We start from the raw sequence: 27,876 nt of genomic DNA, 5'->3' as shown, positions 1-27,876 counted from the left end.
TTTTTTTTTTACCTTTTTTGATGGTCAAAAGGGCTCCAGTACGGCGGCGGGTGGCGGCGGTCTCCTTCCCGGTGGCTGGGTCTTCTTCTCCGGCGGGGGGGTCTGACAGCTGAGGTTAGGGTTTGGTGTGGATGGGGGTTATTCATATCCATATGCTTTTGATCTGGGCCATCCATCGCATTTGATCTGGACCGTCTGATCGCGATTAAATAGGGAGTGAATCAGTATCATTCATCGCGATCCAATCTGGATTATCTATCACGATTTAATTTGGGCTGTTCGATCGCGTTCAAATTTGACTGTTTGATTGCGTTTGGGAAAGGAATGCATCTGGGCTGTCCATGCGTGCGGGAACGGATCTGAACGATTCAATCGCGGGCATACGGATCGCCTGCGTGGCACTGCATCAGCGTCCGTTACCACGCGGAACATCCTGATTCATTGGGCCTGCTGACCGGGCATCTGACATGGTAAAACTTTTTTAAATTACATTTTGACCTTCGGTTTTCGATTTTTCTTTCAAAAATACCCCCAGAACCCAAATTTTCACCTATTTTCCCTCAAGTAGTTTTCAATTTCATCATCCATCAAAATTATTTCATTTTCACTCTAAAATAAAATTTAAAAAAATTAAAAAATTGCATTTAGATAAATTTAATTTACATTAAATTTAAACTTGGGCATTATAACTCTCCCTCTTTAAAGAAAATTTGATCTCTTAAATTTGTCTCTCTCGCTCTCAATCAAACATCTGGGGGTATTTAGCTCTGAAGTCTGATTCTAGCTCCCATGTGGCCTCTCTCAGTGTGTGATTCTGCCATAATACCTTAACAAGGAGACTTTTCCAGTTTTGGAGTAATTTGCTCTTTTGGTCCACAATGTCGACTAATACTTCTTCATAGAACAGCTCATCCTAGAGTAAAAGAGGCTCGTGGGCCAACACGTAAAAGGGGTCCGGGTTGTACTTGCGTAGCATGGACACATGAAACACATTATGAACCCTGGAAAGTTCTGGACGCAGTGCCAGTCTATAGGCGGTAGTACCAATTCTGTCTAAGATTTTGAATGATCCAATAAATCGGGGATTCAATTTTCCTTTCTTGCCGAACTTACTGATTTTCTTTAAAGGAGTGACTTTAAGGAACACCCGATCGTCTTTTTCAAATTACAAATCTCTCTTCCGGGTGTCCATATAACTTTTCTGCCTGCTCTGAACCGTCTGAATGTTCTTCCTGATCTTAACTATTTTGGATGTACTCTCTTCTACCAGATCTAGGCCGAATAGCTTTCTATCACCTACTTTTTCCTAACAAATCTGTGATCTGCATGAGTGCCCATATAACGTCTCATACGGAGCCATGCCAATACGTGCTTAGTAGTTGTTGTTGTAGACGAACTCTATCAGGGGTAGATGGTCATCCCAATGGCCCCCGAAATAAAAAACATAAGCTTGGAGCATATCCTCAGGTGTACAGATTGTCCTTTCTAATTATTCATCAGTCTGAGGGTGGAATGCAGTACTAAGGGACAGTTTCATTTCCATGGCTTGCTGAAGACTAGACCAAAACTGAGAAGTGAAACTGGGGTCCCTGTCGAATACTACTGTCACTGGCACTCCGTGTAATCTGACTACTTCCCGAATATACATTCTTACCAACTTGTCCAAGCAATCGGTCATCCTAATGGTCAAGAAGTAAAAAGGCTTGGTAAGCCAGTCAAGAATTACCCAGATGACATCATATCCTGAGTGTGCCTTAGATAATCATGTCACGAAGTCCATGGTGATATGTTCCCACTTCCACTCCGGGATTGGTAATGGCTGAAATAACCCACTTGGGCATTGATGCTCTGCCTTGACCTGCTAACATACCAAAGATTTAGAAACAAAATCAGCTATATCTCTTTTCATCCCGTTCCATCAAAATCAGGGTCACATACTTTGGAACATTTTAGTACTTTCGGGATGCATGATAAATTTTGAGCTATAGGCCTCTGTCATAATGTCCATTTTTAACTTACTGTCAACTGAAATACACATTATGTTCTGAAATCTGAGCAACCCATCAGCGTAGATTCAAAATTCTGAGTTAACTCCCTGTTATGTATCTTTCTTGAGGGCTACTAGGGTGGAATCAGCGGACTGAGCTTCCTTTATTCTCTGGATTAACTCAGGCTGAATAGTTAGGTGGCCCAAATATGAAACTTTCTTCAGGTCCTAAAGATGTACCTGTTGTGTGGCCCCTATCTGCCTACATTATGAAACCATCAAATAGGCTAATGTACCTGCACTTTTCCTGCTGAGTGCGTCGGCTACCACGTTGCCCTTACTAGGGTGATACAAGATATTGCAATCATAGTCCTTGATAAGTTCTATCCACATTCTCTGATGTATGTTGAGATCCTTTTGAGTGAATATGTGTTTCAAACTCTTGTGATCGGTATAGATCTAAAAGGTCTCCCCATACAAATAACGACACCAAGTCTTCAAGGCGTGTATGATTGCGGCAAGCTCTAAGTCTTGGGTGGGATAGCTTTTCTCATGACTCTTCAACTGTTTGGACCCATAGGCTATGACATTCCCATGCTACATTAAAACACAACCCAAACCTAGGTGGGAGGCATTTCATTTCATTCATTTACTTAATCACACAATTTTTACCGTTGAACCTTCATTTTTCTCAATTCAGTCATAAGCTTATAGAATAAATCATACATGCATTCAAAGCCATAAAATAAATTAATAAGATACCATCATGCTTATAAACTGTAAAAACAATCAACAAACAACAGTAAAAAATTTCTAGTTCTAGCTCCATTAACAATCTGTAATTAATTATGCACATTTTCTAAATTCGCAAAAAATAGTAGATTATTATTTATTTAGACTTCAATTATATGATAGGGAATAGAGTGAGGGATCTTTATTCGATTTGATGCCTGAAAAGCTAAACTGTTCGATTGTGTATACGGGCGATTCTCGGGTTCCCTGAATTTTTTTTTTGGGAATTAAAACGTGCTAATAGTACCTACAAATATCCCAAATAGACATAAAATCAGTCTCAGGGCCCACTTGGTCAATTTCAAAATTCTAGCACAGCGACAGTCCACCTCTGGTCGGCTGTTTTCGGTCGAATTTGGCCGACTTTGCATCAATCCCTGCGAGAAAATACGTTAAGGAGCCTCGGTTGTCTGAAAAAATACAAAAATCGAAACTTACTAGCGACGAGGCACTCCGGTGCAACGGCTTCTCCAGCTCACGCTGCGGTTGGGTGTTTTGCTCCGGTCAACCTGTAGAGAAGAACACGGTGATCACAACGATAGAAAAATTACACATAACGGGAATTGGAAAAGGCCTCATCGGAGGCATTTTGTGAAATTTCTGCGGCGGTGCTGCCGGGTTTCGCCTGCGTTTTTCGGTCAATATGCGAGTCCTTTTACTCCGATTTGGCCATGGGTGTGTTTAGAATTGAATTTCGAGTAAAAAATTTTTTTTTTTACCTTTTTTGGTGGTCAGAAAGGGCTCCGGTGCTGCGGTGGGTGGCGGCGGTCTCCTTCCCGGTGGCCTGGTCTTCTTCTCCAGCGAGGGGGTCTGGCAGCTAGGGTTAGGGTTTGGTGTGGATGAGAGTTATTTATATCCGTCCGCTTTTAATCTGGGCCATCCATCGCGTTTGATATGGACCGTCGGATTGCGATTAAATAGGAAGTGAATCTGGGCCGTTTATCGTGATCCAATCTGCACCATCCATCGCGATTTAATCTGGACCGTCTGATCACGTTCAAATCTGATTGTTTGATCGCGTTTGGGAAGAAAATGCATCTGGACCATCCGTCCGTGCGCGTGGGAACGAATTTGGGTCGTTCGATTGCGGGCACGCGAATCGCTCGTGTGGTACTACGTCAGCATTCGCTGCCACGAGGCACGTCCTGATTCATCGGGCTTGCTGACCGGGCATCTGACGTAGCAAAACTTCCATAAATTATATTTTGATCCTCAGTTTCTGATTTTTTTTTTCAAACATATCCCCAGAATCCAAAATTTCACCCAACCCATTTTTCCTGAAATTATTTTCAATTTCATCATCCATCAAAATTATTTCATTTTCACTCCAAAATAAAAATAAAAAAATAAAAAAACTACATTTAAATAAATTTAATTTACATTAAATTTAAACTTAAGCATTACAATCAATTGAATATTTATATAGTTATGGCCATAATAACTAGCTCTTTTGACAAAAATATAGTATATATACACACACATGTATGGTTATGATAATTTGAAGTAAGGTAGAATTTAGCTTTTTGGAGGATAATGATGTAAAAGTTGAGAGATAAATCACTAGTTATGCTACTCTCTATAACCGTACATGAGAATTTCAATCTTTATTTTATTATTTTGATGTCATTAGATCTTTTTCCTTCTTTTAGAATCTCTTTCCTTCTTCTACTCGGTCTTGAAGAGCAACCAATATGGATATGTCCCATACTAATTGAGTTGTGAACTCTTGTGACTATGCCACTAGCTCTGTTTGTAATAATATTTGAATTGTGTATCTTTTTTGCAAATATAAAATATTATACAGGAACCAAATATAAATCACTTTGTTCAAGATGAAGTAGCTTATAAGAATTCAAGTTCAGATCAAATTCTTGATGTTCACACAAATTTATTAAAATATTTTAATATTTACGAGAGAAATTATGTCAAAGTCTTTTAGTTATATTTTATGAGGACGTAATTTTGTATCGCCGTTTACGTGTATTTTTGTTTTTTCGTTATAAAATTAATTATTTACTTTTGGTATATAAATATTATATAATTATTGAAATGTATTAATTTTTATTTAAAAATAATAAATAAAAATTTTTATTAAATAAAAATAAAAATAGCATATAAACTCAAATTAGTTAATTAATTAATCTCTCTCTTCAATAATTTCTTTCAAAAATACAATATAATACTCCTATCGTAGGTGTTGCATTACCCTTTTTTTCGGTTATAATTAATTAATTATTTTTATATTATTTGAATATAAAAAGTAAGGCATGGAGCGACCAATAAATTAAATAATTTAGTTGGATCTATAGTCTATATATATATATATGTATTTTTTTATATTATAAATTTATAGTTTTATTAATTAAATAATGCATATAAACAAATATTAAAATAAAAGCAAAGCATAAAAACATAACTCAATGCAAATTCAAATCCAAAACCTCCAAGACATAATCAGTTCATATAACATATATGCTATGGTAATGTCAAACATATTTATTACATATTCTGAGCAGAAATATATGATGTAAAACTATATGTATATATATATATATATATAGTTCTTGTTAATTAATTAAAGAGTTACTCAACCTCTGCAACGGAGATAAGATCAGTAGGGCCCACTTTCTTCCTTAAACCGGAGGTCAACTTAGCAGCGTCAATTCCATCTCCGATTACTACCATTTTGTCTTTCTCCTCCCCTCTCAATGCTACAGATTTCACTCCTGCGATTATTTACATATTATTCATCTTCTCCTTTCAATATTTACTTAGTCTATATAAAATATTCTTCTTTAAAAAATCCATGTATGATATGACATAATATACGCAAGTATGTATATATACATATATATATATATGTATACACATACATATGCATTAATGCATGTACTTAACTGTGTTACATCAATATTATAATATATAATTAATTAATCTTCACTTGGGTAGTTGGTAGATGAATTTTTATAAAAAAATTGTGATATCGAATTCAACTTTATAATACCGTGTGCTCATTGAATGTATTAGTTAATGTATGAAATATATAAATTTATACAAAAAACTGCTATAGCAATACATACATATGCATATACATATATATTTATATATAATAATAATAACTAATTACCCAGTGTTTCAACGACCACCCGTAGCGCCTTAGCCCGGCATTTCTGGCACTTCATTTTCACCTTCAAGACAATCTTCTGGCAGGTCATCGTCACCTTCTTCACAGTCTTCTGCTCATATATGTGAATATCTACTTTAATATCACTACTAATAAACATGTAATATATATAAAATATTAAATAACATGTACTTCATTTTCTTGAATGTACTTGTATATATTACGCGTGTAAAAGAAGAAGTACCATTATGCTCATCACAACGACAGGGATCGCGTTTCGCCTGGTGAATTTACAGAATCCTGGATGAAGAGCTTGCCGGGTATTTCTAATACAGCAAATTTCTCTGGTTGGACTATCATCGCTTCTCCCTACTGGCTTCAACCGAGCCATAGGTTGATGACTCTGCCCTGCTGATTCCTGCAATGGCCCCAACCTGGGCATTTTGTTTGGCTTTGCCAAATCAAACCAGAAAATCAACCTTCTTGCTCCTGCTGAGAGACCATGTGTACATATATATTGATGGCAACCAAGTCTGTGTGAAAAGTTGACTTTAACACGCTTGGTTTCGTGTCAATCATGAGCATATACATATATATATATATATATAATAAAATGTCGATCACATGGGAGATGCGACCCAAGGCAGAAAATATTCTATCGCACCATAAATGCATGTTTTTGAATAATTGAATAAATTTTTAATATCTTTAGTTTTGAAATTGTTATTTCTAAATTTTGCATGTCATAGTAAAATTCTTCAGTTATTGAGCATATTGCAGAAAAAAACTGCACTTTGAGGTAAATTACTTGAAAATTTTACCAAATAATTTGAAAAAAAATTTAAACGTACATAATTCAGACGATCAACAATTTCTGAGAATAAGAAGCAAACATTTTAGTGTATGTTTGTTTAGGTTCTGCTTCTGTTTTTACTATCAAATATTAAAATGTTGAGGAAAATAAATTTTTATTCAATGAAATTGAATTCTCATATTAAATTTTTAGTGTATGATTCTGTTTTTACTATCAAATACTAGAACGAGAGTATTTTTACGTAAACACAAAAACTACAAAATCAAAAAATAATAATAGATGTTTTTTAAAAAATAAATTATCTTGTGTAATACTTGGGTCCGAAATTTAGTCTGGGATCAATTTTGGTATCTTAAAAATAAATAAAAAAATTAATTATAAATTAATTTATATTCAATTTTATTAAATTATTAAAAAAAATAGGCAGGGATATAATTGAAAACAATTTTGAGAAAAATAGGTAAAAATTTAAGTTCATAGAGTATTTTTGAAAGAAAAATTAAAAATAAAGAATTAAAGTGCAAATAGAAAAAGTTCTGCCACACAGGACCACCCAGTAAGCAGCCCTGATGAACGGGAGCACACTGTGTGGCAATGCACGCTAACATTGGTGCCATGCGGGAGGCCACGCGGGCGATCCGCATGTCCCACGATCAGACGGTCCAAGATCGATTCCGTGCGTGTGGACGGTTCAGATTCGTTTCCTCCTTATCCGTAATCGGACGGTCGAGATCAAATCGTGGTGGATGATCCATATTTGTTTTCTCTTTAGGTGCGATCGGACGAATGAGATAAATCGCGATGAATGGTGCAGATCAACGTGAGATGGGTATAAATACTTCACGTCGCATAGGAGCCCAAACCCTAGCCGTCAGCCCTCGCTGGAGAAGAAGAACAAGGCACTGGAGAAGGAGGCCAATTACCAACCACCGTTGCACTGGACCCACCAACGGCTGCCAAAAAAGATAAAAAAATTTTCTATTCGCTTGAAATTCAATTCTGAGCATCCTTATGGCAAAATCAGGGCAAGAGGGACAGCGAGTGAGCTGGAAACCGCAGACAAAATCCAGCGGAGCCACTGGGGCCAAAATCCAAAAATTCCTCCGATGAGCTCCTTCCTATTTTCCGTTTCATACAATTTTTTGATTAGTGTGCTCACTATCCTTTTCTATACAGGTTATGTGAAGACCCCGGAATGTTTAAAAAATAAATTATAACTTAAGTGCAGGAGCAAAATAAATAATTAAGGTTTACATTCCTTACACATAAAGTTAAAGTCTCAAATAGTGTTATGAAAATTAACCTTTTGAAGGAAATATAAGAAAATAAGGAAATAAACAAAAAATAAATAAAACTAGTATCATACTCGCAACTGTGAAGAAGAACCGGTGAAGCCGCCGCACAGGTGACCCCCTGCCAGTAGGTTCAGTGTTTTTGGTGATTTTTCAGCCAACCAAGGCCCTTAATGTGTTTTTCAATAGGGGTACGTGTAAAACCGGATAAAACTGGTGGCGCCACTTTGCCAGAACTCCAAAATCGGCCAGAAAGAGGTGGTAAGATCAAAACTTGGCTTTAATACCAACTGTAAAGGTTTAAAATCTTAAAAGAAATGAACTTGTAATTTTAAATGTGGAAGCAAATAATAGAGTTTAGGGTTTACATTCCTTACCAATAGTTTTAAATGACCAATAGGGTTATGAGAATGTCACTTCTAAAAGACAAATGGTAATTAAAAAAAAGCAAATAAATAAATATCTTAAGACAATCTTCACTAGTACTCGAAGGGAGTTCGAGTGGTGAACTACTCACAACCCTCTTACTGATCGGGATCTGGATCTTGATCTTCGTGATATGAAATGATTAATGAAAGGGTGAGTTAATTAGTCCAATAAGAATAATCACACTAATAACAGATACAAAAAATTGAAAATTGATAAAAATCAGAAAAATAACTAATTGAGACCTTAATTTGATGTAAATTTATTTAATATAAAGAAAGTCATCTATTCTGTACTTACGTAACGAATTTTTTCCAAAAACGACATGTGAAGATTTATATTCATATCATTTTTTTATTTTCAGGCTTAAGATACCAAGAGATGATAACCTTTCCTTTTTACCTGCTTATTGGTACCCCTGGGAGTTTATAGGGATATCCCCCTATTCGTGAATCTAATATCCAATTTAAACAATTAATTGGTTGTTCCCATACCCCTTCTGGTAATGGACGCCAAACATTCCATCGCTTCAATACCCCTTCCGGTATGAGGGTGAACTATATCTCTCAAACCTTTTCGGTAAGGAGCTTCCCAGCCCCTTTCAACTGAAGTAACGTTCACGATACAGTTCCTTATGTACCAAGCTTGTTCGTCCTTTTCCTAGATTCCCAATAAATCTTTCACACAGAGATTCTCATTAATAAAATAACCAACTATGCAAACCACTATCACATATTACATTTACAGATCAATTAAACTACATTCATGCTGATAGTATATAGTCGAATAAACCAGATAAATCGATAAGATTATAGGAAATATAAATTTAGAACATATACCATATAATAACAAGCAAATAGAGTAGTACAAAAAAAAATAATTTATTTTATTTTTATTTTTATTTTATTAATTTTTTGAGAAAAAACTGAAGTAGAGACGAAATTAAAAAATAATTTTGGGGAAAAAGGGTAAAATTTTGAATCTGGGAGGTATTTTTGAAAGAAAATTTGAAAATAGGGGGTTAAATCGCAAAAAAAAGTTTGACCCGTGTAACGGTCCGATCAGTAGTCCCGACGAACCAGAGCCTGTTGCGTGGCAACCACGCTGATATCGGCACCTCGCAGGAGGCCAAGCGAGCGATCCGCGTGTCTGACGATCTGACGGTCTAGATCTAATCGCGCGCGCGTGAATGACTCAGATGTATTTCTTCTTTAGAAGTGATCAAATGTCAGATTCAATCCGATCGTGCGGTCTATATTCATTCCCCAAATAAGATATATCCAACGGACGATAGAGGGCCACATATTCCCGAACGGGCGACCCAGATTGATACGAGGAGGGTATTTAAGTATCACGTTCCAGGGAACACTAACCCTAGCCGTACCAACCTTCGATGGAGATGAGGAACTAGACGCCGGATAAGGAGGCTGACCACCGCCTCCGCTGCACCGGAGCCACCATCGGCCATCGAAAAAGGTAAAATTTTATCCTTCTCGCTCAGAATTCAATTTTGAGCCTCCCTATGGTGATATCAGAGCAAAAGGGATGGTGGGTGAGTCGAAAATTACTGGTAAAACATGGTTGAGTCCCTGCGGCCAAAATCCAAAACCCTCACTATTTTCTGTTTTATTCAATTCTTTAATCATCGTGTTCACCGTTTCTTTTTAGTGCAGGTCAGCCAAATAAGAACCCCAGCAGCGAAGGAGAACTGGCAGAGCCGCCACACCCGTAGACCCCCCGCCCCCAGTTGGTAGGTTTTAAATTTTTTATTTTTTTCATCAACTGAGACTTTCTAACGCATTTTTTTTTCATAGGGATATGTGTAAAACCAGCCAAAATCAGCCTAAATCGGCCAAAACCAACCAAGCCGAGGCGAATTGCCGCCATGGGCGGTGTCGCTGTGCCATAACCTTAAAATTTGTCGAAAAAGTTTTTCAACACCAATTTTAATTTTTTGGGGTATTTTTGAGGTACATGACAAGTATTTTAATTTTCGCAGGAAAAATTTAGAAAATTTTGGTATCGTTTAGAAGCGTAGTAGTTAGCATGACGTATCAAAACACCAATCTGGATAAGAATCCATCACTCTATTCCCTGTTACGATAAATTGAGGCTTAGTAATTGAGTATCTTGTATTTTGTGAAAAATTAGAAAACCCCTAAAGATAATTACATTTCAGTAGTGGAGGCGAAATTGGTCAGTTCATATTTATCCTGATTCACTGTTTATTTTCCTGTATTGCTTGAATTGCCTATTATTATATTGTACATATTTAATTGATGATTTTAATTATTTTCTCGGTTGTTTGGTTTACCTCACTGCATATTTCTGTGTTGGAATCTTTTGAAATAAAATATCTCAATTATGTTCTTAATGTACATATCGCATGTTTGCTTAACCTATTATTGATTAGTGAATACGAAAAGTTAGTCTGAAATTGATGATTGATTGATGATATAAATATATATATATATGAAAGGCTTATTGGGTATCCTAAGAAAGGGTGAATGAACCCAGTACATAGAAAACCCTACTGTGGACATTATCTCAGCCAGACAGGACTGAGAAGTCCCATAAAAGAAGAGTTTGGGAGATATAGTTTGCTCTCATAGCAGACATGGTATCGAGGCGATTGTGTGTTTGGTGTCCATTATCGAATGAGGTATAGGGATGGTCGGATTAATTAACAAATCTAGATATTGGGTTCACGAGTAGAAAAATATTCCTATAGAGCCCAAGAGTTTCAGTAAGTAGATTAAAATGAGAGTTATTAATCTTGTTCACTTATACATGAAATCATAATGTTATCTGAGTATTTTCATTTATAGTTTGATTTTAGAGAACTCACAACGGTGAGTATGGAATAAATAGTTTTATTTATGTTAACAGAATTTACTTAAATAAAGGGCTCTATTAGTTGTTTTATGATTTTTACAAACTTTCAATTTTTCGTATCAGTGATTAGCGTAATATTCTTATTGGATTAGTATAGCTCACCCTTCTACTAACCATTTTAGATTAAGAAAATCAAGATTTAGATTCTGATCAGCAAGAAAGTTGTGAGTAAATTACCTCCCGGACTCCATCAAGTAGTAGTAGAGGTTAACCCCTAGGACATTTATTTACTTATTTTAATCATTTATTCGTTTATTTTTTATGAACTATTGTAGAAGTGATATTCTCGTAGTCCTATTGAGTGATCTAATGGATCCCCATGGATACTAGTAGACTTGTGAAACGAGAAACGATGATGATTAGTTATTGTTAATGAATATAAATTTATGATATGTTCTATGTTATTGATTGTGCATGAAGTTATTATCTGTATGATATTATTGTTTTTATAGGTTGTTTTCACAGATTGCCCAATGGTAAAAAAAAGGTAAATGGTTTTACTTTTAATGAATGTATTGGTCTAAATTTAGTGCTCCATTGGTTGTTTTGTTTTTCTACCAACCTTTGCTTCTGTGACAGTGATATAATGTGATGTCCTTACGGGCTAGTGTAACTCATTCCTTATTTAACCATTTCAGATTAGGAGGACCTGGTACCCGAGTCCGATCCACAAGAAGACTGCGAGTAGATACTACATGCTCTATAGTTTCCTTAATTTTTCTTATTTCTCGTATTTATTTCAGAGAACTTATTCCGTGATATTGTTTAGTACTTTTAAGTTATTGTGTAAGGGATGTTAACCTTAATCTTTTATTTCGCTTACGCACTCAGATTATTATATATATTTCCTTTTGAATTTCTGTGGCCGTCACAGTCGTGCGTGCGAGAGTGGACACGGACCGTTCAATCGTCTTGGCACGCAGATTGCCTGCATGGCTTCTCGTGTTGAGCTTATGTCAGCGTGTTTGTCATGCTACCTGCGGCGATTCGTCGTACTGCTGATTAGGCGTACACATCGCCGATATTTTCTCGTTTTGCAATTCGACTCATATTTTTAAATTTTTCTTTCAAACATACCATCATTTATTTACAGTTTGGCCATAACTTTTGTAATTCATTTTTAAAGACACCCAAAATGTATATATTTCAAAAAATTAATAAAAATATTTAAAAATATTTAAAATTTAGGAACTTAATATTATTGTTACTTAGAAAAAAATAAAATTCCCCATTCCGATCCTAATTTTCGGATTCGGGATATCACATGTATTCTTAAGAGAAATATATAATGTAAATCTATATATGTGTACATAAACTTATTGTTAATTAATTAAAGAGTTACTTTAATACCCTATTTGGATAAATTTTACTTATGGTTAATTAATGTATGACAGTGAGAGTGATTAGATGGTAATAACACAAGATGAGAATGACAAAATTTTTTTATGTTTGGATGATTGTATATTAATGTATATTAATGACATATTTTTGTTTGGATAATCGGATGGTATGGTTGTATTTTTAGTCTTACTAATTTTCTCATACATATTATATATAATAGTAAATAATATATAATAAGTATATAATGAAAAAAAAAATTGTTTACCAATACAATTATATTTGTATTTAAATAAATAATTATTACATATAATTAAATTAAATTTTTATATTTAATAAAATAAGAAGAGAAAATAGAATTTTTAATTTGTAAGGATAAAAATACAATTAAGTATATTATATGAGAGGATAAAGAAAAAAAAAAGTAATATTCCGATCACATATAACCGATTCGATAGTTTTAAAATTTATTTCAAATTTATCGGTTTTATACCATTTATTACTATTAGACGTTGAAACAAATATAATTTTTTCACACTTGTAGAGAATTATACATTAAAATTATATCATTTAACAAGATTCAAACAAAGTGTAACGGCTGCAAACGGAGATAAGATGAATAGGGTCCACTTTCTTCTTTAAAACGGAGGTCAACATGAGGGCGTCAACTCCATCTCCAATTACTACCATTTTGTCTTTCTCCTCCCCTTCCAATCTCACATAATTAACTCCCGCAATTATTTATTAATTAATCATCTTCTCCTTTAAATATTTACTTAATCTCTATATATATGTATATACTTTTATTACAAAATAATATTTGCTTAATCTATATATAACGTAATATATATATAACATAACCATGTATATATGTGTATAAAAATACATGTATTAATGCATTTGCTTAGCTATGTACATAATCTATTTAATATATTATTTTTTTAGTAAAAAATTATAAGTTGAAGTTAATCTATATATTATAATGTATCATTAAAAGAATTTGTATTATAGTTAATCATATATTAACTAACTAATGAAATATATAAATTTATATAAAAAATTATCATACTAATATATATATATATGTATATATAATAATTAATTACCTTGTGTTTGAATGACCACCTTCATTGCCTTATTCCGCCATTTCTGGCATTTCATTTTCACCTTCAACACAATCTTCTGGCAGATCACCATCACCTTCTTCACAGTCTTCTGCTCATACATGTGAATATCTACTTTAATATTATCATATATAATAGCATATACTTCATTTTCTTGAATATACTTGAATTATATATATATATATATATTACGTATCTAAAAGAAGAATGTACCGCTATGCTCATTACAACAACAGGGATCGCGTTTCGCCTGGTGGTAATTACAGAATCCTGGATGAAGAGCTTGCCGGGTATTTCGAACATGGCTAATTCCTCTGGTTGGATTATCATCGTTTCTTCCTACTGGCTTCAACTGAGCCATAGGTTGATGACTTGACCGTGCTAGTTCCTGCAATGGCCTCAACCTAGGCATTTCGTTTGGCTTTGCCAAATCAAACCAGAAAAGCAACCTTGCTGCTGCTGCTGAGAGACCAAGTGTATATATATGTATATTATATGTATATATATGTATATGTATAAGTTTGACGGCGACGTATTTATTATTTCTAAATTTTGCGTCTTACAATAAAATTCTTCAATTGTTGAACAAATTTCATAAAAAATAATAAAAAAAAGCTTATTAACTCGTAGCATTTATTTTGCCTCGAGCCCCAAGGAGCTGGTAGGTGCATCCAATTCGTCCAGTTTTTCATTCACAAACCCCCTTTTAACATTTCTTCTAGAAAAGAAAGACAAAAAAAAATTGCTTACCGGTATTTTCAATGTCTCTGTGTTCTTGTTTGCTAATAAATCCTCATTTCCTCTTTTACCCACGTATTGATTCTAGTGTTTTGGTATTGGGTTATTACTGGACTTCTTAAATGTCCTGTATTTTTTACTGGGTAATTCTCATTTTCTCTATTGCTCACGTACTGATTCAAGCTTTTGATGTTGAGTTAGCCTTGATTTTTTCAAAGATCCTGTGTTTTTCTAAGGGAGTAATCCTTATTTCATCTCTTATTCACGTACTGATTCAAATATTTTGATATTGAGTAAAAATCATGTCTTTCTAACTCGGTAATTTTCATTTTTTCTCTTACCCACATACTGATTCAAACTTTTTGATATTGGATTAGCCTTGAACTTTTTAAAGATTATATCTTTTTAATCTTGTAATCTTCATTTTCTCTCTTACCTACATACTAACTCAAGCATTTTGATGTTGGGTTAGCTTTGAACTCATCAAAGATCCTATCTTTCTAACCGAGTGGATTCGTGGTTTGATAGATCAATATGAGGTGTTCAAGCCAAATGAGGCAGGCTACAAATGCTTCAAAAAATTTTCATAATAAACACTTGAGGTAGGCAGCTAACAAGTACCGAACAAAGGGAACCACCTGCTGAAACAAAACCATTGGCGATTTAAGTCACATAATTTAAATTTTATTTTTAATAACTTTAAATACTAATATACAACATAATATTTTCATAATTTTAAGTTGCTACGTCATTTTTTTTTTTGGCAAAAGAAAAAAAAAATAGAGCTTTTTGCCCTCAAGCCCCAAGGGGGTGGTAGGTGCACCCAATTCGTCTCATTTTTCATTCACCAACCCCCTTCTGACATATCTTCTGGAAAAAAAAAGAGAAAAACCTGCTTGTTTGCTAATAAATCCTCATTTCCACACCTACCCATTTTCTGATTCAAGTGTTTCGATATTGGGTTAGCCTCGGACTTCTCAAAGATCCTGTCTTTCCAACCGGGTCGATTCGTGATTTGATTCATACGACCATGGATTTGGAGTTACTGCAAAAAATGGATGTTCAGGTTATTGTGGGTGTTGCAGTAGCTGTTTTGGCTGTTGGTGCCGGAGCTGCCTACTTGCTTTCCTCCAAGAAGCCCAAAGGTTAGATCTCTCTCAGTAAATTACTTGAGCTTCTCTTTTCTTTGCCTTCCCTTCTTTTCTCTTCCGTGGGAGAATTTCGATTGTTGTTTTCTCCGGATCCGCGGCACTGGTTGTTGCCAAATTTCAATGGTTGATGTTGGTTCTATCCTTTGCTTGTGAGAGAACATGTAGAAACTGCTTAAATCTATGCTACTCTATGGTCCTGTAACGAATACATGTTGGGTCTCTTTGTGGATGAAAGTATTTTTCTTTTTATTTGATTGGAGAACGAATTGTTTGAAGGTAAATTTGAATCAGAAAGAAGTTTTCAAGCACTTTTATCCTTATCTTGTGAGTTTAAAAAACCGAGTGAAAGAACTGTGCCCTTTTTCTATGACATTGAATGACACAGCTCCTTCGCTGGGATGGTGCATGTATATGTGTACATATATATATGTATGTAAGTACTTTTAGATATTCAAAAGTTGGCCTTTTATTTGCCATATTAATCGTAAACTGGCTTACACTTGGTATGGGTTTGCAGGCTGCCTGGATCCTGAGAAATTCAAGGAGTTTAAACTTGTCAAGCGCGCACAACTGAGCCATAATGTGGCAAAGTTCACATTTGAGCTTCCAACTCCTACTTCAGTTTTGGGTCTTCCTATTGGACAGCATATAAGTTGCAGGTTCGGTTTGCTAAGTTGGACCTTTCCTGTTTGCTTTTTGCTTCAGACAAACCCATTTTCTACTGAAATGTTTTCAACTCTTGACATATATGTTCTGTCATTTCTTCAGTAATTTGCAAATTATCTTTTTCTTTTAAGGAAAATAGTCTGATATCTTAAATGGTCATGAAAAGTTCAAATAAATAGAGTAGGCTTTCTTGCATATACTTTTTTAAACAGGGGCAAGGATAGCGAAGGCCAAGAGGTCATCAAACCTTATACCCCAACAACGTTGGATTCTGATGTTGGACATTTTGAACTAGTTATTAAGGTATATGTTACAAAATTTCTCATGCTAGACTTGGCTATATTGGATTTATTAACCTTTTCAAACGTTTATTGTTTTCCCTTTTGAACTGGTGTTTCCCCTTGGATTGTACCAATAAATAGATGTATCCGCAAGGAAGAATGTCACACCATTTCCGAGAGATGCGTGTTGGTGATTATCTTGCTGTGAAAGGTCCCAAGGTATGTTCTTATTTCTTTTAAATTTACAATATTCTGTTCATTGTGGGCTTACTTGTCTCTAATTCTTGTTTCAAAGTGTTAATAAACTGATTATCATTTGAAAATAGCCTTAACATACTACTGATTTTGTCTGAAAAAATTCTACTGATCTTATCATAGGCTCTTCAAATCTATTTGCTTCGTGGGTATATTCTCTAATACTCTTTTGAAAGATTGCATATATTTCTTTAGCAAGCAAAGTGGTTAGCTATTGTCACAAATAATTCATAACTTGACTCCAGATACTTCTTAGCTCATGTCATTATCTTATGTCGATCAAATTTTCATTTTCCCAATTATTTTTTCTTCCTTATTGGCATTTGTCTTGTCCACTTACATTTCTCAGTTTGCTTCAATAGAGTTCTTTTTTTTTCTGAAATAGTTTTCTTCAATTGAGTCACTGACCTCGCCATCTAGTGACAGTCTTTGCTTCATTAAGACGATCTTCACATTGGCAAACTCTTTGTTTTGGTCTTTATTGATCCTACCCGACCTTAAAGTTAATGAGAAAAAATCTTTATGTTATCTTTTAATTAGATAATGGTTGGTGATGACATTAATAATGGTTGAGACCATCATTGGGTAGATTTTCATTATAGATGTGAATAAGAAAGAAGTCAATTTCTATCTAACTAGCTTGGGTGTTTACTAACTAAAGTGAAGTCCTGAATACCCTCTCCAAGATACCTACATATAGAAGTCTATTTGTATCTAACTAGCTTCGTAGTTTACTAACTAAAGTGAAGTCCTGAATACCCTCTCCAAGATACCTATATATATTGTAAAAAGCAATTCCTGATAAATGAAATGAGAAATGAGGCAGCAAGACAATGGATTTGTGTCTTGACCGTTCTTTTCTAGTCAAATAGATATGGGTTTAGCTGTAAGCAATATGTATTTACTCCAGTTTAAATTGTGAAAGGTGAAAGAAAAGAAAGAAAAGAAGGAATTCAGAAGAAGGATTTCCAATTAGATAAAGCAATCTTATTTCTACAGTTTGTGTCAAAAGGTTTAGCATATTTCTCATTGTTGAATTAATGACAGGAAAGCTTGTCATTCCTTATTCTCATCTTCATCAGTTCCTTCCTCTTGTTCTTTCTCTTTTTCTTTCCCTTTTTCTTAGAAGTCCACTGAACTTTCTGCATGGAGGTTCTTCTTATAGGTCCCCATGCTCTCTCGTCAGGCATGCTGCAAAAGCTGCTAACTAAATTAAATTAACATCACATTTGTCCATGTTAGAGTTTATGGATTGTATACCATGCATCTTTTGTTGATGTAGGTGGCAATCAATTTGATACTGTTTGGATGCTCATGCTAATATGGCACAGTCATAAAGAGCACTTGTAATCACATCCGTCTAACGTGCAGTAGTCCTACTGCTTTCCGTTGGTACTTTCAAAGACATAGTTGTTAAAGATAGGTTTAATGAATTATCCTTATATAATTAAGGTTTTGCTAGTTACTTGCTGTCCATATGTCCTTGTGAAATACGGTGCTTTGGTACTTTTCAGGACGCTAGTGAATGTTGGTTAACTAATATTGCACTTACGGCTGTAATGAAAGAAAGTGCTCAAACTTGGATTGCTAATGCATTTTATTAAATGCTCTTCTGCTAGGGGAGGTTCAAGTATCAACCTGGTCAAGTTAGAGCATTTGGGATGCTTGCTGGAGGCTCTGGCATCACTCCTATGTTCCAGGTATGTCATTGAGAATAATTCTCCGCATACATTCAAGTTCCCCCTTCAGTTGTCTTGGCTTTTAGCACTTAAATTGGACTACCATCACTCAGAGTTTGACATTTTATGTTATTTATGTTTTTCTTGTGGCGTAGGTTGCTAGAGCTATATTAGAAAACCCAAAAGACAAGACAAAGGTATACCTCATTTATGCCAATGTCACATACGAAGATATTCTTTTAAAGGTAATTTGCAGGACCTTGCAATGCATAAGTATATCCCTACTTCATTGAAACCTTTGAGCTTACAGAAATACATCCACATTCACTTTGCAGATAAAGTTAACCTCTGTTTAATACGCAATTAGAAATATTCATACTTTGAATTTTATGTATTTGCAGGAAGAATTAGATGGCCTTGCTACTAAATTCCCTGACCGGTTCAAAGTCTATTATGTTCTGAATCAGGTAAGTTGACACATTGCTTTTCATAGTTTACATGTCTGTTAACTTATGTCCTTCAACTTGTATAAACACTTGAAATCACGATAGGAATTTAAGTTATAACTTTACTTTCTTTAGTGCCCTCTACTCTGCACTTCTCTGTCCCTTCTCATGAGTGGTATCTATAAAAAATGTGGCAGATGAGTGGTTTTCTAAGCTTGGCTAACCTTTTGTTTTACAATTTCAAAATATGGCATTTTGCTAAATAAGTAAATTTTAACTGATGCTGTGACAAAAAAGGACAGGTATTGTTTAATATAATCGTAATACACAGAAGCATGGGAAAGGCAACACCTAAGGGTGTCCGAGAAGGCATTTTGAAAAAGATAATGGGAAGGGGTTTTAGTTTGGCTTTTTTTGTTTAATGGATTTTGTTTGATCAAATTATGTTTTCTTCCTCAGCCTCCTGAAGTATGGGATGACGGTGTTGGCTTTGTTTCGAAGGAAATGATTCAAACCCACTGCCCTTCCCCAGCATCTGATATTCAGGTAAATCTTTGTTTCTTCCCTCAGAATTCAAGAGAAAAATAATCACTTATTTCCTTCATTTTTGTTTCTTGGTTGAGCTTTTGAACATTTATAACACCGTTTGAGTTTGAAGAATAAGAGAATTAAGAAATGATACAGAACATTGATTTTGATGATATAATGACAGATACTGAGGTGTGGGCCGCCCCCCATGAACAAGGCCATGGCTGGTCACCTTGAAGCTCTTGGATACACACCCGAAATGCAATTCCAGTTCTGATTCTTCTGTCTGGATGACAATGCAAATAACTCTGTGTGTGTCCTTTACATGACATTTTCCTTCCACCCATCAGCTTATAGGCTCTAAATTTTACCATTGAAGATTGGAACAAATTGGTACTTGGTTTCCCCTTCAAAGACTTGAGATGAATTTTTCATTGAGTTTATTCGAACGGCAATAGGATCATTACAATTCGCCATGTACTGTAATACTGTAACATTTAATGAATGATGCAAGCTAATTCATCCTCATTTTTGCCACCCTCACATATGTATGCTAGAAGAAAGAAGAATGTGAGATCCATGGTTATCAAATGAATATAAATTATGAATCAAACAGTTCCAGAGGGTCAGTTCTTTTTGGAGAGAAACTCCAACATACAATTATGGTTTGGTTGCATCAGTTTTTATTATATGTTATTATAAATAAGAGAAGAACAGAAGCAGTATATAATATAAAATGTGATATGCATTGGAAATGTAGAATTTGTCTTGGATCTGGAGATGAAGAGAATAGGGTTTTATTTAAAGCTTTATAACATTATTGGATCTGGGGAGAGGTTGGAGAGGGAAGCGACCAGTAAGCAATAAATAGCCTACTTAAACCCTAAACAAGTTCATATGCTCATATTTCTATGATTAAAATGATATATATATATATATATATATATATATTTAATTATTAGATTTTAAAAAAAAAAAAAATTATATTCGGGTATATAGCACATTATATGAATTTAGTTATTATTTATACAAATAGTTCCTATATTATGAAAACAATGACAAATAACATAATATATTATTTATATGATTATTTACTAGTTATATTAAAATTTAAGTATCAATAAATATTAAATATTCATACAATTATTTAATTTGTTTTTGCACTTTAAAAATATTTTATAAATAAATAAAAATTTTACTATCTATATTTGTTTAAAAATTTTATATATTTATGTTCATAAATAATAGAATATATTTATTATTTTATTGTCGCACATTATACTAAGCAATTTAATATTCTTAACTTCGTAATTAGTATTAGTGATTAACTTTCTTAATTTTTTAAGTTAATCATTAATTATACAAGTATCAATGTTTTAATTTTATTAAAATATATAACTAATTTAATTATATTAAATCTATTTAATTATTGAAATCTAGTAATAGTAATAAAAAAATTATATTTATTAAATATGAATAATATAACTAATTAACTATGTTTATGTTGTCATTATTAATTTATATGATTCTTATTCTATATAAATTAAAGTATAGTTTAAATTTTATTCTATAAAGTGTAAAAAAATATAATCAAGTGTACATATAATTTGAAGAAAAATCTAATTGTATATAATATAATTATGATATAATAATATTATATAAGGGAGAAATAAAAAATGGATGGTACGTTTCGCCTTTCCAACATGTACACTGACTAGGCGAGGGTTAGAACAGTCATTGTATGTGTTAAAATTAAATAATATAAAAATATATATACACGTATGAAAATAAAAATATAATTAAATTTCAATTAAAAATATATAATTTAAATCACATAACTTTATTTTCTTATTTTTTTTAAAATAATAAATAAATATAAAATTTAAAAGAAAAATAAAAAAGAAAATAAAATCCCTCCAGAGAACCTCAGACAAGCAACGCCCGCTTCAACAGAAAGACCCTATTCCCTCGCTAATTCAGAGTCTCCTCCTGCACCAGAAGAGAGAGAAAGAGACTGACATGGGGAGGGAGGTAGATAAGCAGAGAGAAGATATAGTTACATGTTAACCATTGTTTCAAACAAATAACAGTTGCGTGCTTTTGCTTTTTACCTCTAGAGGTTACGTATCCACCGTTATCACTCCTCTGCCATCCGCCAAAACCTCCTTCCCCTTCAATTTCTTTCCCATCTTTTTCGATCGGATTCTCTCCTTTCGCTGCTCATTACCGGCTTTACTTCCTTGTTAGAGCTGTTTCTCTCGCTCTTTTGTGTATATGTTATAATAACAACAATACGCAGAATTCGTTGCATCGTCACTGGTGACATTTTGGCGTAACATTTTTGTTTGGTGGTTTGTGTCATTAATTTAAATCAATTTTCTACTCTTCCATTCAGCCTAGAGGAGTTTCTGCTTGTTGGATACTAATTGGTTTTGCAGAAAATGGGACTTCACGTGAGCAATTGGTGTTTATGGGACTCGGTCATTGCTTGGTAACTAGCTCTGCACACCAATGTGATATTCTGCTGCAATTATGTTATTGCATTTGAGCTTTGGTTTCCCTTTTTCCTGGCTCAGAAACATAGCTTTTAAGGTGCCTTTCAAAATGCCTTCTAGCTAATTCCCTGATCTTCCCTTAACTTTGCAAATCGGTCATTGTAGTTGCTACTTCATTTCCTTATCAATCATACTTGTTGTTGTCCAGCATCTTCGTTGTTTCTCGTGTATGTTTTTCTCTGTGTTGTACATTATCCTTTTTTTCCAAATGGTGATGGTGTTTCTTACAAATTATTGTTGATTCCTTTCCATTAGCTTTGCGATGGTTGAGAGGAATGCCTCCACAGTGGGGCTAATTACCAAAAGATCTTTGATTTGCTTGTTTACATTTTCATCACTCTTTCTCATATTTTCCTGGTTCTCCGTATTGGGTTCGACTGGTCGTAACCATTTTGTTACTTCTAACTCGTTACCTGATTCTAAGTATGTTGCTGAAATTGACGATGATAATTCCAAAGTTTCTAATCTAAATAAGGCTGAATCCTCACCTGGAAATCGAGTAATACTTGGGAATAATGGAGTAGACGAGGAAGAAGCAACAGCAAAAACTAAAGATGAATGTAGATGTGAAATGAGTGATAAAACATCCCTCAGGGTTTACATGTATGATATGAACCCAGAGTTCCATTTTGGACTACTAGATTGGAAACCACAAGGAAATCATGTTTGGCCTGACATCCGAACTACTATACCACCATATCCTGGGGGATTGAACTTGCAGCATAGTATTGAATACTGGTTGACGTTAGACCTCCTTGCTTCAGAAATTCCAATTATCCCAAATGCTCGTGCTGCAATAAGAGTACGAAACTCAAGTGAAGCTGATATTGTATTTGTACCATTCTTTTCCTCATTGAGCTACAACCGCTTTTCAAAAGTAAACCCACATCAGAAAAAGAGCAGGAACAATGTGTTGCAAGAGAAGTTAGTAAGGTTTCTGACATCCCAAACAGAATGGAAGAGGTCAGGTGGGCGGGACCATGTGATTCTTGCTCACCATCCTAACAGCATGCTAAGTGCTAGAATGAAACTGTGGCCTGCGATGTTTATACTCTCAGATTTTGGAAGATATCCTCCAAATATAGCTAACATTGAGAAAGATGTGATTGCACCTTATAAACATATGATCAGATCATATGTCAATGATTCATCTGATTTTGATAGCCGCCCAACTTTGCTATACTTTCAGGGAGCCATATACAGGAAAGATGTAAGTTCACCGTTTACCCTACATTGTTCTGCTGATTGTTTCCCATACAAATTCAAGTAACTATATCATTTTGAGAAGAAATAATTTCTTGGTTCTTATTCATGTAAAGGTCTTAAGTGATGATATTAACATATGAAGCAACTTAGATCTCTTAGGTTGTATGCATGCCAGGACAGTTAAATGACATTGCAAACATCACCTATTTACATGATGCAGGAAAGATCAGCTATTCTCATATCAATTATTTTCTGAAAAATTATGTTCAAAGTTCTCAAGTCACCGAAAGTTAAAAACATTTGAAGTGACTTTGGTCTCCTAGGCTGAACCAAGATTTTGCAGCTAGAGTACATTTCTTTAAGGACATTAGGTCCAAGAAGCAATGCATTATTCAGGGAAACATCTTTTAAGAATCATGGTTTCTTTCCTTTAATGCAAAGGTATTAAATGTGGGAAGCTACAGTGAATGAGGGCACATGATATGGCTGTAAGTTTGTGATCCTGTTATGCATCAGCTAAGGTTGAAATCTTGAACCAAGAAGGCTGCTTGTTTTGCAGATTTCTTTCCTTTGCGACCTATTTTGAATTTGGAGTGTGGGTTCGTTGGGGAGAACTCTTGGCTCTCTTAAATTAGCTACTCTAGAACTTCTTTTAAGAAATTCTTCGCTGATCTTTGTCGATAAAATAGCTTACATATATAGGAAAAATCATTACTGTTGTTTCCTAACTTGTAGAATCTAATTCCTAATCAAATCCAAACTTCTATTTTTTCTTATTCCTACATAACTCAAACATCTCACTTTAGTTTGTTCCTAGATAACCTAAACTTTCTATCTTGTCTTATTCTTTAATAACTCCTACAATAGAAATCTAAACTCAAATAGTAAGAAGAGCTTAATTTCTTCTGCCTTGTAATGGTCCTTCTCCAGACTAGTATACGATAGGCATTCTTTCTTATTATTGTAACAGCACTCCTATTCTTTCACTATTGTTCTGTATTCTTCTTGGTGCAGATATCAGACCCTTCTACTGCAGGGTAGGAGATGCTTGATAATGCAGATATTTGGCAAGGGTGGTCCCAAAATGGAGTTTATTTTACTTAGCAGTTACTCAAAAGTTTTATGAAGTCAAAATCCATAATGTCTGGAGAGCTGACAAAAAGTTCTTTTTTTTTTCTTGAGAACTTAAGGGGGTGCTGTTTTTTGAGTTTGTCACTGCTGAAACATGAGAAGCTTTTTTTTTTCCTAGAAGAACAGTTTGGAAAATGTTCTTCCTAAAAAGCTGTTTCTCCAATCTGTTTACAGACAGCTGTTTATCAAATAAATATCCCATTGGTTGAAGAAATTCAAGTTTTCATTGTGATGGCACATGACGTTGGGACCATTATGGCTTGTGCAAAAAAGATTCTAAATAATTAATCTGCAATTGACGGATATAATTTGTGCATACTTAGGATCATCATCCTCCTCCTCACCCCGCCCCTTTTTCTATTGCAGGCTTATTTTCAAATTACCTGCTTGTCATTGATTTTTTTGTTTTCCATCATATTTTTAGAACTTTTGCAACTTGCATCAACTGATCTGTGATTATGTGTTACCACAAGGAGTAAAACTTCTCTAGGCAAATAGATCTGCATGTTCTTACATTAGACTTAAGTTGCTTTGACCATGACCTTTGAAATGTTTTTTTTTTTGGTGTACTCCTACTTGCTACTTGCCAGTCTCTTTAACATTTGAGGGAGATTTTTGCAGCTAGAGTTGGTCAATGCTATGTCACTGCCTGTTCTATTGCCTCCTGCTGTCTCTGCATTTATCTACCATAAAGTTGTATATTCAGAAGTTTTCCTGTTGGTAATCTTAGTTCTGCAAATTCACAAGGTCCACGATGATAAGAATTTAGGAAGACTTTTGTGAGCATTGATCTGATTGAAGATGATCTTTGTTGGCACATTAGAGTTGCATGCTGTTGTCACCATCTTTCCTAAATGGCATGGTCTTGATATTTGCATATCATATTCATTTGTATGTACCTATGCATACCTTACTGTCACATTCGTAACCAGTTCTCTGACATTGTTGCTTAGATGATCCCTTTCATACTAATTGATACCCCTAATCTCTTGATAAAGTTGGAATCTTCTCCAGCTTTTGTCTTCTTGCAGACCAAGTGATTCGACGTTTTTAGTTTTGCCTGCACTGTTTTTTAATTTGTATACTTGTTTAGCTTCTTTCTTTCTTTCTTTCTTTCAATCAGCTCTGCTTTCTCTAATTCATTGCTCCATGATTTTTGGCTTTTCCGTTTCCAGGGTGGCTTTGTTAGGCAGGAGTTATTTTATCTTCTTCGGGATGAGAAAGATGTTCATTTCTCATTCGGAAGTGTTCAGAAAGATGGAGTTAGCAAAGCTAGTCGCGGAATGCACTCTTCTAAATTCTGTCTCAATATAGCAGGGGACACTCCCTCCTCCAATCGCCTCTTTGATGCTATTGCTAGCCATTGTGTTCCTGTCATCATCAGTGATGAGATTGAGCTCCCTTATGAGGATGTCCTCGACTACTCTCAGTTCTGCATATTTGTTCGCACATCAGATGCTCTCAAAGAAAAGTTCCTTATAAACCTTGTTAGGAGCATCAAAAAAGAAAAATGGACTCAAATGTGGCAAAGGTTGAAGGAAGTTGAAAAGTTCTATGAGTTCCATTACCCCTCGAAAGAGGATGATGCTATCCAAATGATATGGCAGGCTGTGGCCCATAAGGTTCCTGCACTTAAGAGGAAGATACACAGAACTTGGCGTTTCTCTCATTCTGTTCGCGGTCGTGAGAGAGGGTTATTATCAGTACCATCACCTAGAAACTTTTGGTGAGTTGTTTTGGCTGACCCTGCTGATTTATAGCATTTAACCAAGAAACTCCATGAGGTTTCTCCTCAGACAGATGACAGTTGCAAATATATCTCATTTCAGATTTTGAATAGAAGTTAAAAAGTTCTTGTAACAATTAGAAGAAAAAGAAAGAAAGATAGCTCAGATCTGGCCTATGGCCTCATAAATGATCCTTAATTTGGTCGTTGATTCTTTTTGTAAGATTTATATATATATATATATATATATACATTGTTTATGGTAATACCACAATGCCTCACCATTAATCTTTCGGAGTTTTAAGAAAAAAATATATATATATGCTTTAGGTTGACAATTAAGAGAAATTAAGAGAAAATTTTAGACAGTTTTCTATTGTAGTGTAAGTGCAAAATAGTGCAATTTTTTTTTTTAATTGAGTTTATTTTAAAGTATAATTTTAAATGAGATAAAAATTTACACAAAAATTATATTTTAATTTCAAATCAGTTTCATGTTTAATTTAGTTCAATGTTTTTGTTGATTTATTCTTTTACCAACAGGAACATCTAAATTTATTATTGTAATTAAAATTATTTGAAATTCTATTGTAATTAAATTATCTAAAATGAAGAATATGCTAACATTTTTTATATAATTGAATTTTATAAATTTTTTCTTATTTTATTCGAGTTAATTTTGATTGATTTTTGTCTTATATACTGTTGAATTGTTCTTGACAATTTTAAAAAATGATTTTGGAACTTAGAAATAAATTTGAGTGGATTGGAAGAAAATTTGAACGAAAATTGACTAAAACATGAAGATATGAGGGACATGATCATAACACAGAATCATGTATTAAGAAGCTAGCGTTTCTGCTTCTGCGAAGAAGTGAGACACGATCATGTGATTAAAAATGCAGTCGTGTGCCTTATATTGGGCTAAGACACAATTAGACTGCATGACCATGTTTTATCAGCAAAATGCTTCTACTTCTTTTGGTGAAAGAGATATGGCCATGTGCTTAGGAGACAACCATGTCGTGTCTACAAGTTGAAAATTGACTTGATTTCAAGGAAGACACGATCGTGTGTTAATTTGACACGGCCATACTAGATTTGAATTTTGTAATTAATTAGGTTTTGAACTATTTAAATATAAGGTTATCTATAAATAAAAAGGGGAGAATAAGAAAAAAGAGAAAGAAAAAAAAACGGCTTCAGAGAGTAAAAGCCTTTTCTCTAGGGTTTTATTTTGTAAGTTATTTTATGTTTTCATTAGATTTGATTCTTACAATTTTTATTTAGAATGAGTAACTAAACTACTTTGTTATAATCTTTGATGAAAGTTTAAGAGATACTTTGTTATTTCATTATTTAATTTATGAAAATTCTTTTTCTCTAATTCTTATGTGTTATCGTGTGATTTAATGCATAAATAAATTGATTATCTATTTATTGATTTGTAATAAATGATTGAATTGAGAGATTGATTTTTTATTAGAATATTAAATTAACACAATAGATTAAATATGAGTAGAGATACTTAACAATATTTGATTATTGAATGTTAATACACCGATTCATACTAACCATAGAGATGTGTGTTATTATAAATTAGATAGGGTAATTAATCTTAAAAAAAAGATTATTAAATGATTGAATGAAATTGGGTGAAAATTTTTTCTTATAGATTGAATTAAGGAAATTTGCAGTTGAATTTAAAGTGAATTATGAGAT

General features: G+C 34.0%; 2 protein-coding genes across 2 annotated transcripts; both read left to right on the top strand.

Moving 5' to 3' along the window:
* The first annotated feature begins 15,299 nt into the window (after positions 1–15,299).
* CBR (NADH:cytochrome B5 reductase 1) lies at positions 15,300–20,064 on the top strand. The gene is made up of 9 exons (XM_088222522.1): positions 15,300–15,675; positions 16,199–16,340; positions 16,560–16,650; positions 16,770–16,847; positions 18,503–18,583; positions 18,718–18,807; positions 18,964–19,029; positions 19,468–19,554; positions 19,721–20,064. The coding sequence occupies exons 1-9, from the start codon at positions 15,561–15,563 to the stop codon at positions 19,811–19,813; spliced, it is 843 nt and encodes a 280-aa protein (XP_088078648.1). The 5' UTR covers positions 15,300–15,560; the 3' UTR covers positions 19,814–20,064.
* Positions 20,065–21,455: 1,391 nt separating this feature from the next.
* On the top strand, positions 21,456–26,358 carry LOC110812862 (putative arabinosyltransferase ARAD1). The gene is made up of 2 exons (XM_022039738.2): positions 21,456–23,301; positions 25,604–26,358. Exons 1-2 carry the CDS (start codon positions 22,354–22,356, stop codon positions 26,156–26,158), a joined length of 1,503 nt encoding a protein of 500 aa, XP_021895430.1. The 5' UTR covers positions 21,456–22,353; the 3' UTR covers positions 26,159–26,358.
* Positions 26,359–27,876: the final 1,518 nt, after the last annotated feature.

This window comes from Carica papaya, chromosome 6 (assembly GCF_054855325.1).
Source record: "Carica papaya isolate Zhongbai chromosome 6, ASM5485532v1, whole genome shotgun sequence".
NCBI classification, from domain to species: domain Eukaryota; kingdom Viridiplantae; phylum Streptophyta; class Magnoliopsida; order Brassicales; family Caricaceae; genus Carica; species Carica papaya.
This window is presented reverse-complemented; position numbering and strand designations above follow the sequence as displayed.